Here is a 13,744-nt window from a genome sequence, read left to right on the forward strand (position 1 = left end):
CCGATAGTTTGCACAGTGAGAAGAAATCCTGGGCACATATAAACCATGAACTCTTTTTAAAGTTCATGGTTTTAATTAAAACAGTACTTATAAATAATACTTCACTGTAAAGCTGATACAGGTATTTGTGACAAATAATTTCCTACAATACATTTGTCCTTTTTCTCTTCATAGGTCATGGTTTTCAGGAATTTGCTTGTTTGCAATTTTTTGACAAAATTTGATATAACAAATTTTACCCTATGCCTTGTTTAAGAAGTAACTGCAAAGAGTGTTTCAGTGAAGGCTGGGTGCGTGAGTCACATCTCTTTTTCCTGATTAGGTGATCCCAGGCAAAGGATTTCTAATGGCAGGGCTTAAGTTTACTTACTGAAGTAACAATAAAATTCTATTGAAAATAATTGGGAAAATGCTTTTCTTCAAAATAGCACTTACGAGTGTTTCCTGTGTTTATGTGCAGAACCACTGTGTCTTTTCAGAAAGTGTCCTTGACATTGTTAACAGGCTTTTGACATGACAATCAAGCTTATAACAGAAAATGCATGGTGGAGGTTTAGTTTTAGATATATTTATAATGTCTGATGTATTTGGCTTAATTATTGCTATACAATAGTTGCATAATTGTGCTGAGGTCTAATTCTCCTGAAGTGCTGTGGAAAAACCATGTTGCTAATAAATTTTAAACTGTCGTAGTATAAGAGTCAGGTAGGGTTGGGTATGGAAGAAAGATAATTTATGAAACACGTAGTCAGCACTCAGTCTAAATAGGTACAGTGACTACTGTGAAGTAGATGTATCAGGGTGAAAGAGAGATTTAACATCCTTGACATACTCAAGTCTTTGAAAGGCCATCAAACAACACAGAGATTCTTTTGAAGTTACCTAAGACAAAATAAGCAGAAGCCCAGTGTCTTCTGCTTTGCAGAACTTTCCCTGCGAAACCTTCAGTGTTTAGACACAGTCTTGGTTGAGGAGATAGCTAGTGCTTCTGGCAGTGCCTGCTGCAAAGAGCTTTGGATGGACTCTTGACAAGGTAGCCAGCATCGCTTTTACCAGTTTCCTTCCGCTGTATCTGTTGGATTATCGGTACTTAGTGCACTAATAAAATCCATGTAAAGTTTAGGCTTTCTGTACAGTCTTGTAAGCCCTTTGGTGTGCTGCTCAAAGAGCGAGTGAAACCAGCCAGAGATCAATAGTTAACTGGTCATTGATTTGGCTGTCTACACTGTTAAAAATGTGACCACACAAAGGGAAGCAAATAAGCCAGTAAAAAGTCAAAGGGAACCCTGGCAGCTGCACTTGATTCATTCTGTTCCCCTCACGTTACTGCAATGATGGCTCAAAATACGTCGTTAGCAATTCTGAAAGGCTATCTGGTCTGGACCATTGCTAGAGCAAGTGTTTCACATGGATTTTGTTTGTTTGTTTGTTGCTTCTTTTTATAAAAGAAACCATACTGTGAAAAATCTTTGAAAATGGGGCTACTATCACTTAATTCAAATCAGCGTATCTTCATTGATTTGTAGGCACCATGCGGACGTAACTGGGCAAGATCCCAGTCCCCAACCACTGCACAGAACCCCTCCCTCATGCCTCCACTGAGGAGGAAAAGGGTTTCCTGCCATCATTTTTCTGATACCAGGAGGTGGTGGAGTTTGGGATGACTTTCTTTTAACTTTCACACCACCAGCCCATATTCATCCTATCTAACTGTGCTAAGTTAGGAGCATCCTGACAGGCTTGGATAGGTCAATGAAGAGAGAACCTCTCCAAATGTTACTTGTAGATGTCACATATGAGATCTCTAGTTAAACACCTGAATTATAAATTCAGTAGCTTACTCAATTTGAAAACCAGGCATCTTTTACATATGTGCAAAAATATGCCACATGACCTCTAATGTGAAAAAGCAGCAGGAATAAATGGGGAAACAATAGAAAACTGGGGGGAAAAAAATCCTTTAATTCAGATTTTTGGTGCGTGAATCCAATCAAATGCATACCAAATCGGCTTTCAAATGAGTGTCTCTTTCAGATGTCCTAGAAAGTTCTCATGATCTGCAGTACTAAAAAAGTAAATATTAAATACTAAAACAACAAGAAGAAATATTGAATGTGAATCTACTAAGAGAAAGTATTACATGCTTCCTCTAAATTTCATTTAAGCTCAGTGGCTTGTGTAGAATCCAGTTTAGAAATAATCTAATAAACTGAAGATCAGACTGATGCTACTGTACAACTACAGTTTTCAAAATACTGAGCAAACACTGGAAAATTTATGCACTGGCATATAAATGTTTCCATATAAATGGTCTGGTTTCATATAAATGGTTCCATATAAATGGCTTTTTCCATAAAGAGCATTACAATTTTTATGTTAAGGGGAGACAGAACTTCAACTCAGATCTTTAAAGGAGGGAAGAACTTACGTACACAGCCTTAAGATCTGGACAGTGGCCTTTAGGCAGAGAAGAACCAGTTTGGGGAAACTACTAACTGAGGGTGATTTGAACCTGGGTGTAAAATGTTAAGAAAGATCTGACCATGCTTCTAAAGGTGACCTGTGATATTGACCTGTGTCAATGTTAATATGATGAAGTCTCAATTTATTAAAGACAAGAAAAAGCATATGACCTATTAATAAAAATATTTATTATACCTTTAAAAAGAGGAGTTCAGAATATCATATCAATCCACATACAAAGTTATATTCCCAGAATAAGTTTGGAAGATGGAAGAAGGAATCATTAGAACTAATAAACAGCACTTAGCTTCCTAGAGTAAATTGCTCTAAGGAGAAATAATTTAGGTTTAATAAAAAGAATTAGTAGGTAGGGTTCCCAAATAAACAAAACACACTCAGTTTCAAGCCCTACTGAGATTACAGGAGGTTTGAGTTCCTTTTGGGGAAAAAAAAACCACAGCCAAAATCTGCCCACCCCTCCCTACACGTGTGTCTTTAAAGAATGCATTACTAAATGTACTACATAAAGAGGCTCAGCCTCTTCTCACACCAGCAAGTATTGTTCTTTCAGCTTTTCATGTGTTGCTTCCAAAGATTATCTCAAGATGGGAGGGAAAATCCCATCTGAGCGTTGTCCGTCCTTTCAAGAGTGGCTGGGAGTGTCCAGCAAAGCAAACAGCAAACTTTGAGTTGCAGCACGCCCTCCACTGGGTTTTATCCGTTTCAAATGCTGTTGATGTAGTGCGTTTCAAATAGTCTGCATTATAATCTTCTTCTGTCTTCTTGGCACAGGCCTTGGGAGCTGAGTGACTGGCCCAGTTCTTACTAAAAGGCAGTGACAAAATTTCTGGCTGTTTCCCCAGTACAACTGCTCCTGACTGCTGAACTCCAGGGTCTTGCAGCAGGACGCCTGCTGCTGAATGCTGGAAATTCTCTGAGCTAATTGAAAACTTCGTTTTCCCCTACTGCAGTATTCACAATTTTAAATCTTCCTAGCTGTGGTTTTGGCCAGTTTGGGAGTGTCTATCACCCTCGCACCAGAATGGCCTAACTACAACTTATGCATGTAGCTAATGCCCCTGGAGCCCACAGGCCAGAGCAACTGAGGTATTTGGGCTACAATAATGGTGAAACAGGCTGGGGTGGGAGCAAAGAGAGTTGCAAAAAGCCCTGTGCGTGCCTGAGGAGCTTCAGTTGGCTTAATCTCTTTTTTATGTTGTTGTTGTTGGCCCATTCTGTGGCACTCAGTATATCCACGTAGACTGGCACAGACCACGACCCCAGAATGAGCTCAGTCTAGGGTGTGAGGCTGTGTCAGGATTTCAGAGGGTTGGGGATGACTGGATGAGTTCACCCCTGTTTCGCTGGGGTTGCGCTGCAAGCACAAGCTGTACTTGGAAAATGTGATCCTCCTTGGGCTGTCAAATGGGAGATCTTGGGTGAAATTAACTTCAGAGAAGACAGCCAGGAGCAGGCTTTTGACAGTGCCTTGAGACTGCGCTTGCAAGTTTGCATACCTTGAGCATGATGCTTTTGCAGCTGGCACACTCAGCAGGCTCCACAGCTGCCGTCCCTTCAAGAAGCAGCAACTTGGCCTGGTCTTGTACCCATTAATTAGCAGCCGCAGTTGGCACACGGGGTCTGGGAAAAACGGAGCCTTGCCACCGCGCTGCAGCTAGCCCTCTGCTGCTCCCGTCAGCCCTCTCCTCCTCGTCTGAGCCCCCGGGGGTGGCAGCCAGCTGCAGCGGCTGGCCTTGGTTCCCCTGGGGGGCACTTCTCACAAGTAGGGAATTAAACCTGAGAGGCCGTTGTGCTTTCGGAAGATTGTGTCTACAGGCGTGTCATTTCCCTGCAGTGTGGGACAAGCCTGGTGTCACTGGTGTGGTCTGGAGGGGGAAAGCAGGACAGGGACTGCAAAGCCCAGGTGGCAGTGGGGGCTCTGCTTGGCTGCCGGCCCCACTGCAGTGGCTCTAAGTCAGCGGCTGCGGGGCATCCGAGGCACAGTGCTGTTGGAGGTGTTTGCAGGGGGTACGCGGATTTCTGCTGCCTGCCCCTCTCTGTCCAGAATACTGGGGGCACAAGAGGAAAATGCAGTTCTGAAGTGACCATGAGTACCACAGAAATTACTTTCAGCTCTCTTGCTGGTGACTGGTCAGTTTGGGACCAGACACAGTAATAAATGGGTGTTTAGCATCCCAGGGTGGTAAGTAGCATTTTTTAACGCCTAGTGAAAAGCCATGGAAAGAATTAAATGAACCAGAGAGGGCCTGGGCCACACTGTGTGGATCCAGACACCACAGTCGCCGCCATTCCTGGAGCCTTGGGATGTGATCCTTCACTGAAGGCAGAAACCTCACTGTCAACTAGTCGGGATTATGAAAGGCTAGTAGTTTGTGGGGTGCTTGGACTTATGGTTCTGGTTAGGCTCATCTTGTCAACAAATAGGCACATTTTGAACAGTAGGACGCCTGCCTTTCAAACTGAAAAGCTCGGCAGTTACACTGGGGCTAGGGAAGCGAGTATGTCATGCAGGAGCTTGGGGAATCTGGGGTGAAAAGACTCAGGGAAAACTTGGAGCATGTGTCAGCACCTCCACACTGCAGAGGGGAGCTCTGTGCCACTGAAAAGGATCACAAGGAGCCCTGGTGCCAGAGGCTGGGAGTGGGGGCCGAGCCCAAGAAACACGGGCTTGTGAGGGTAGCTGGCCATGGGGTCTGGCTGTGCGGTGGCACGGCAGCCCGGCTCCACACCCCTCCTGTAAAGCCTGCTTGGCTCCAGGCTTCATCGCTTGGAAGGCATTTCATCTTGTTTCAGTTTCTGGTGTCAGATACGGCTTCTGTGGGGTGATATTCCTCTGTAAAGGAAAAAGGTATTTCTCTAAATGTTATATTTGTATAGTAAGGAAAAATAACATGGATTTTTTTTTCCTTTCTAGAAAACACTGTTGTGTTGTGGAGGTAGCATGAGTGGCCTCATCTGTCTCTCTCTGCTTGCAGCTCTTATTTATCATGTTGATAAAAGATAGGCTTGGTAAATCCTTGTGAGAGAGTGACTGTGGCCTGCTAGTCTTTCATTCATCCTCAGAGTGTAGCTAAACTTTTCATGGATATTTAAAACAACAACATTTAATCTCTAACACAGTTAAAAGGCTTATGTGTTCCTACTCCAGAAGTGAGACACATTGGCTGTGGTTCTTACTTATTTTGTTTGTTTGCCCCAGCTTGAAAACTGAGTAGTCAAAGGAAAAGTTCACATTTTAATATTTTGCAGGACTGAGTTGCTTCAGTGAAAGCAAAGGCTGTTGTGCAGTTACTGATGTGGAACTCTGCTTTTTTTCATATTAGGCTGTCCTTTGGCTATGGGGATTTCATCTGCATAAGGCTGTTGGATTTTTTCTCAGTATTGACAAGGGATGTCAGGGCCTGAGCACTGGTTGGTTGATTAAGCAAAGTCCTTAACCAATCAATGGGTAGAGGGTTGCATAACGATGCGATTATTTCTGAAAAACCGCGCCTATTGGAATTGCAAACCGTTCTACTTTGATTTGCTTCTGTAATGCCTCTGCTTTAACTGCCTCCATTGCTCCCATTTTCAAAGTACTTGGTAACAATGAAGATGCTTCCTAATCTCCTATATCTTTTTTCCTGTGGCCTGGGGAGGGAGAGGGGGCAGGGGGAGTAACAAGCAATACAATTTAAATAGTTTGCGCACAGAAAAGGGGAAAAATGTGGCAAAAAAAATTAAAAGAAATAAAATGTTTGTGGTTTTTGTTTCATTGTTTCTCCAAAAGCTAAAAGTGTCACATGAAGCTTGTATACCTCTCTTTTCTTGCCTACCTTCCCTCCAGGACTGTTTGCATGATTTTCCTTGCATTGTCGATAGCGTACCAGTTCTGACCCCTCACTAATATCTTTTGGTTATTGGAGAGGAACACGCTTTCAGATCTGTATGAATGTAAATTAAGTCAGAGAAAGGAAGATGACTGCAGGGAAAGATGACTGGAAAGGGAAAGAATGTTTTTCTAGATTTGGGATTTGTAACTTCAGTTCAATTTGCAGTAAGTTTCCTGTTTGTGTGTGTGTGGTTTTCATTTCCTCTGCCCCTTACTATGAGGTGTGGTAATAACTGGGCATATTTTTATGGACAGCAGCAACTTGAAAATGTGCCTACTTTGTTCTTTGATTTCTGTTTTGTAAAATAATGGGGAGTTCAACCTGCATGGTAATGTATTTTTTCATGGGGTAATAGGTCTGAAGATGCAAAGCTAGAATGCAATGGGCATTAAGCAGTATGACCAAAGGCAAGTGTTCACAGCTCTTAGGTCAGAATCCAAATTATGCAGTAAAACAGTATTACACGCCTCCTGATTTTGGACCCTTTGGGGTATCCATTTGCAGCTTTTTTTTTCCTCATCCAAAAGGGCTAAAATTTCCCTTGAGCCTTGGGTAAGGGAAACTGAAAACTTTCTTTGGCTTCTGATTCTGATAGTTAGCTAAGCTAGACTTTGTTCAGTCATTCTTGTCCCTGTAAAGATGGGGTGTGTGAAATACAGCCCATGAAATTATTTCAGCTTCCGTTTTCGAGGCCTTGAATATGCAAGGTAGTGATGGAGCAGACGTCTTGGTTCTATCCTGTGTTCATACATCTTCTAGAAATAAGACGTGATTCTTTGTGTTTGACAAGACACATCTGTGCTGATTTTAATGGAGTGTAATTTGAAACCAGTTTAGTTAAACCAGGGCAGATGGCTGCAGGATTGTGCGTAATTTCTTCAGTGTAAGGTTGTGGTGCTGCTGCAAAATTATTAATCTGGTTTTTAGGACACCTCACAGCAAAAAAAAGATAATACTGATGTCATATAAATCTCAGTGTTGAACAAGTACAAATTAATTCTGCCCATTAAAATGTGTAATAAAAAAGAATCCAAAAATCTGTCTCAGAAGGCTTTGTCAGGTAAAGTATTGTCTCGCTTACCGCACAGCATAAAGATTGTATCTTATATTTTTGGTTGTTAAGCATTAGCTAAAATTATGTAGTCTCGCCTGATTCCAGTCAGGCTTGTACTGACAGGTGATCAGGTATTATGTAAAGCTCATATAAATGAAAATGGAACCAGAGCCATGAAAATTTGCAGAGACTTAACTAAATTGATTTAATGTAATCAAGACCTTGTTGTCTGTAGACATGGTTTTATTTACTGCTTTAATACGCTTATTTTACATGTGGCATCTATGCCTCTTTCATGTTTCTTCGCAGTAGATCGACAAGCAAGAATAGAAATTGGAATGGTTGCCAAAATGGAAAGTTTAGCCTAAAAATCTGAAAAAGAATGAGGAAGCTGTCTTCAAATTTGTTTTCTCAATTATTCATACTGCAAGCTATATTTTATAAGATATTTTAATTCAGTCTGAGAATAAACATGTGACCTATCTCACCAGGACCTTAGACTGAACTGCAGAACTACCCCTGCCCAGTTAACCCTTGTTGCGTGTTCTCAGCCAAGACATTTCTGATGGGGAAAATGAAAAAAAGATACTATGGAAAGTGTTCTGTGTTTTCAACCAACCTTGCTCATGATGAACAGGTTGAATGGGAAGTCTGCAGGCTGAAAAGCACATCTGCTTAAAACATGTGTTGAGTTTTCTTTCTTTGTTTATGTTAACAGTGAGCACATTTGTGGAAATCATGTTTTCTTCACAATCTGTTTGCTAAATTAGAAGACAAACCCAAAACACTCGTGCATGAGAGTAATTTTCTATAAATGAGTACTGTTACCGAGTTCAGTAAAAGCAGTCACGTACGGAATTAAGCACATACATGAGAGTTTGCAGAAATTTGGCAAATATGTTGTCATCGTGAACAGATTGCCCAGCTTTGCTTCTAATGCAGTTATAAATTCTTGGCTTGGTCCTATTTTGAGTATCTCTTGTTGTATGAGCCATGAGCTATTCTGTTGTGCTAAGCCTAACTGAGGATATTTCTCTTATTTTGTCATAGCAACAAGAGCAAGATCCCACAAATCTATACATCTCAAATTTACCCGTTTCCATGGATGAGCAGGAACTGGAGAATATGCTGAAACCCTTTGGACATGTCATTTCCACCAGAATATTAAGAGATGCTAATGGAGTCAGCAGAGGAGTCGGCTTTGCCAGGTGAAGCCTTTACTCTTTTTTGATTTGGGCACACTTCTAGCTTTGGTTCTTTGCAAGTGTCTATTACATAACTCTGAAGCCTCATAGCGATGGAAAATGGCTAGCAGCACCTTCATCAGATTGTGTGTCTGTTCTTTCCACCAAGCTGAAGAATACCAATACAGAAGGCAGTTCGTTTCATTGCTCTAAAAAGTAGTTCATTGCATGTATGTATATGTAAATAAATACTGCTAGAAACAGTGAGCTATCCATGCACTGTCAAGCCTGGCTAATAATAAGTGTCCTACAGCCAAAAGCACACACCTGGGGAAGAAACCATTTAAATGTTTAGCAAAGATTTTGCAACAGGAAAAAGTAAATTTAGCAGTTGGAAGAGCAAAGGGGAGGAACTGCAACTGAAGAAACGTGGCTTCCTTGAAAGCTGCAGGGAACTCAAGCCTGTGAGAAGAGCTTGAGAAGAAATATTTGCATATAACAAGCCCTTTCGGAGTAGTCAGATACTTTAGACAGAATGGGCAACATATTATTACCATGTAGTTCATTGTCAGTACAGATAGACAAGTTTCCATGTTTACTGTCAGGGAATATTTACATAAATTCTCTTCAGCTTGGAACATTCTTAAATCAAATAGTTTTCTTTTGAAAAGCCAATGAATAGAGAGCTATATATAGAAAGGTATTGGAAAAGCAAATAAGAAGAGAAATTTGCAATTGTGCTGTAAATCAGTCTTCTGCTTCAAAAGAAAAGGAAAAAAATCCCAAGTCATTGTTTCTACAGAATATTCATAACATTGTACTTTGTAGAGGAGGCGAAATGACATCGTCATCTTGCGGATTTCTTTGAAATGCACCATATCATGGTATATCATGGCACTTCTGTTAGTGTCATAACACCACTGAGTAAAATGGGGTGCTGTATGATAAAAAGGTAGCTTGCAAGATAAGTGACATTATAGTGTTACCTTTGTCCTTGATGTGAAAGATCATCGTGCACCAAGAATGTTAAGATAATGTTGTCTGAATTCAAATGGAAGGAGGCAAAACATTTATGCTGAAAGATGACACACTACTCCTTATGCATTCTTGCGGATAATAACATGATTTTTTCTAGCCCACTAAATATAGTTTAGTGTAACTCACAGATAAACTTGCATTTTTAAAAATTGTCTTTGGTTGTGGAAATGTATATATGTAATATATTTCAAGAAACCTTTAGTAATGTAACATGAAGGTTGCGCACTCACCATGCAAACGACAGAGGGGTAAAATGTTTGCTCTGTCAAAGGCTACAGCAGATCTCCAATTGACTTGCATGAGGCCAGAGTTAATCCAGGAATTTAGAACCGTAGTTGAATGATGACTCTTGTCTTTGCAGAATTATCAGTACAGGCTTTAATTACCTGGCCACCTGACCTTCTTTTTGTAATAAAGTGGTATCTTCTTCCTGCATGTCTATCCAAATAGATGAGTTTGTTTAGCTTTACTTGTAGTGATGGAGGATTCGTTTTAGTTTACCTAAAGTGTGAGCGTACACTGAGTGGGTATAAATACCATCCAGTTAAGGGATGGCAGCTGTATTTCAGTCCAGATAAGATTTCAGAAGTTCACATCAGCAACCCGTGTGGTGATCCTGGCTATTATACATTCTGACCTGGAGCCTTTTATTGCAGTATATCTTGCCTGCTTGTAGAGATGCCCCGTGCTGTTTAGCATAGCTCTTAACCGAGCCACAGTAATACAGGAGAAAAAGTTAACTTTGCATACAGTAAAATGATGCAGCATCCAGCAGTTTCGAAATTTTATGTTTCAAAGTTATTAATTAAACACTATGATGATTAAAAATCACTTTCTGATTCTGCCCAATTATGTGAATGGTCGGTTTCAAAATAAGTATATTCAAAAAGGAGTCGGAAGTAAAGACTTACAGTGGACAGCTATTGTCAAATTTTTCTCCTAAATGGGTATGATTAGTGGTTTCACAGTACGGCTACTTAAAAACTTATAACCTGGATAACTTCAAATGTTCTTGGATCAAAATTATCTGAGTAATATCTGTCCACATTAAAGTTCAGCATCTTTTCAAATATGCACATAAAAAGCTAGCTCTCTTTTTTAAGCTGTGAAAGTATTTCCTCTCGTTTGCATCCCTCAAAAGCAACTGAACAGATTTTCCCAAAACTTTCCAGAGTATTTCACTGTGGCTTGAACCCAACTGTGCCTAGGTACGCCCCACAGGAGATTTTGGGGAGGAGAGTTATGAGCAAGGGGCCAGAGAAGGGAAGCTTTAGACTCGGACTGTGGCTCTACAGAAGTCCATGCAGTTGAAAGGGAATTGCTGTAACCTCTGGCCACCGGCCTCTGCCTTGCCCCTTGCCCCTTGCCTGTGCTTTGTACTTCAAAGCTGGTGCTACCTGGCTCCAGGCTCTCTGTGGGAGCTGGCATTCTGCAGGGCTCACATTGCTCTTGTCATTTGGCAGCGTGGGTTTCTGCTGACACCGGCAAGCAGAAGCTGGGACTAAACACAGCCTATCGTATAGCAGGGAGAGAAATTAGGAGAAGGAGGAGGGGGAAGAAATACTTACTAGCAGTAAGGAATTGGAAAAAGGAGGCAGTGCGGATGAGAAGCTTTAAGTTCAGTCTGTCGTAAGACTGCGTGTCGAAAGACAGAATGACGCAGTGTTGCCCTCACGCAGGATTTCGTCCAAAGGCTTAAAATTGTAGGTGTTTCTCTTAAATTCCTGTCTCTGAGAGTCGTATAAACGACTTCAGCATCTGATCTTTCATTTTTAAAAGTGTAAATGGATTCCTCAGAGCTTAAAACAAAAGCATAGTACTTCATCATCCAAAAAAAAAAAAGGAGCAAAGGAAAAAAAAAAGCCACAGAAACAGCATTTGAAGACTTTTTTTGACTGATAATTTTAAAGCTGATCTCTTATGATTTGAGTTTTGCAAACAAGACATTACCAATGTTGTCGGTGAGAGTAAAAAGCAGATCAGAGGTAATGAGTAAGTGAGAAGTAAGTGAGGGAGGCTGGAATTAGTGTATAGGAGAAGGTACTGAGAGCATGGAGGGAGGTATTTAACTTCATCCTGAAGATGTGTTGTCACTTATGAGGAGGTAACTGTGTGTGCTGGAAGACCTGGCTTTCCATAGGCCCATAAAGGGTGAGTTCCAGATGTTAAGGTGGGAGAAGATAAAGAAGTAACAATCAAAGTGGAGCCAAAGTAGTGGTGCTGTTTTACTGAATGAAAGGGAGAATATTTAGAGGGAGATTTTAGAGGATCAGTGATGATGCTACTTTGGAGGCAGAAGTGTCAGCAGCACCAGGAAATAGAGAACGTCCAGGGAGTTTAAGGATGCATTTGTGAAGAGGGGAAATGCTTGGTTCTTCCTTATTCAAGGGTTTAATTGAAGGCAGTTGAAAAGGTGCTATAAATTTAGCTTGAACAAATCCATCATCTGGGACGATAGTGCAGGCTTAGATATTATGAGGATCATTCCTACTTTCAGTCAGAAGAATGATCTGTCACATCCGACACCTTACACAGGAAATCACTTTATAATTGGATATCTCAGATGAAACTGGAAATCCCAAAAGTGCCCCAAAGACTTTGTGTGATATCTGTAAAATATTCCAGTGCCTGTGGTGATAAATTTCCCTTGAAAGGCTTCCCTGGAAGGGGCTTACAGCATCACTACAGGGTGCTGGGGAGGTCTGTGGAAGAATGTATCTCCGAGACCTTCACATTTCCATCTGGCATTGCAACCTGGACCAAATTTTGGTAGACTCGGGACATCCCTAAGAAAATTGCCAGGCGTGGAGCTGCACTTTCAGGGAGGAGCGAACTCCAGAGAGGGACAGGTGGGGCAGGATCCCGGGAGAAATATCAGTGGGACTCCATAACATGAAAATGGATATGAAGACCTTAAAGGTGAAGAGGGAGGAACAAGGAAAGTTAGGAACCATTGGGTAATTTGGCTGAGCAATTTTCATAATCCAAGCCTGAGGTACTGTGACTTTAATTGAAGAACTCCTTGGGACATGGCAAAGGGGGCAAGGAGGCATTGAGATATACCGTGGGGAGGGGCTTACTGATACCACTGAATCAATGAGGCAAAAATTGCATTTTGTAACCCCACAGTAAAATACCATTCAAGTATTATTTAAGTGTCCTCCCTACAGAGATAGTAACATTAATAATACCATACATACTTGTACCATACTCAGCTGAACAGTGGAGCAAGCATTTTATAGGTCCTTTTAAATGATAAAGTGCAAAGAAAGAGTTAGAAACCACTAACTTTTTTATTTTGTTTGCTCTCTTGTAACTTAAAACGACCTTGCAAGATTCAACCCCTGAGCGACATTTTACAACAAAGTCATAAGCCTCTGAAAACAGAAATTTATGATGGAAATGCTGACAGTCAGACAGTCAAGTATTGCACCGCTGGCGGGCACCAGTATAATACTTAACCTGAGACTGTGAAGACAGTAGCATAAATCAGCCTGGGTCTAGGTGGAAATGACTGTGTGTTCATACTATTCTTTTCCAGTAACATGAGAAAATTTGTCCAACACAAACTGTCATAAAAGAATGTTATGATGCTGTTCCCAGAAAATGACCAAAGTCAAGACATTCTCAATTAGCTGCCTCTGTCATCTCGGAGCAAGAGGATATAGGAGGAGATACTTCCATCCCTTTGTGACAGAGCTGGGGTCTCTATAGTGGGACATTTACCCATTTTGTTGTTGGGAGTTTGGGCTTTGTCCTTGTATGTTCCCTGCCTTGTTCTTCTGGAAGAGCTTTCAATGGGATGCTTTTCTCTGCCTGCGTATGTTTTTTATTAAACTTATCTCCTGCTTGTCTGTGCTTTATATGTCTTAAATTTAGTCTTTGGAAACAGTATTCAACTCAGAAACTGAAAGGGAGCAACAGAAAATGGGATACAAGATTTTGAGCCCTTACAGGATCATTATTCTATTTATAGAACTTTTGCATGGATTTCAGTAGACATGGATGTGCTCCAGTTTCCATTGCAGCAAAACGAGAGTGCCAGGCCTCTAAATTGTATGTTCTTTTCCTCAAAAGAAGCTGTGCGTCTTTCAGGGTTTTTCAGGATAACA

At 41.1% G+C, this 13,744-nt stretch overlaps 1 protein-coding gene across 8 annotated transcripts in view; it reads left to right on the top strand.

The window, feature by feature from the left end:
- Window positions 1-13,744, top strand: part of RBMS3 (RNA binding motif single stranded interacting protein 3) — a 728,945-nt gene that overhangs the window by 562,856 nt on the left and 152,345 nt on the right. For all 8 annotated transcript variants that reach the window (XM_075083285.1, XM_075083286.1, XM_075083287.1 and 5 more), the window contains one exon: window positions 8,461-8,618. In XM_075083285.1, coding sequence (XP_074939386.1) covers window positions 8,461-8,618 — 158 coding nt within the window. The remainder of the gene's footprint in view (window positions 1-8,460; window positions 8,619-13,744) is intronic.

Source organism: Phalacrocorax aristotelis, chromosome 2, assembly GCF_949628215.1.
Source record: "Phalacrocorax aristotelis chromosome 2, bGulAri2.1, whole genome shotgun sequence".
NCBI classification, from domain to species: Eukaryota; Metazoa; Chordata; class Aves; order Suliformes; family Phalacrocoracidae; genus Phalacrocorax; species Phalacrocorax aristotelis.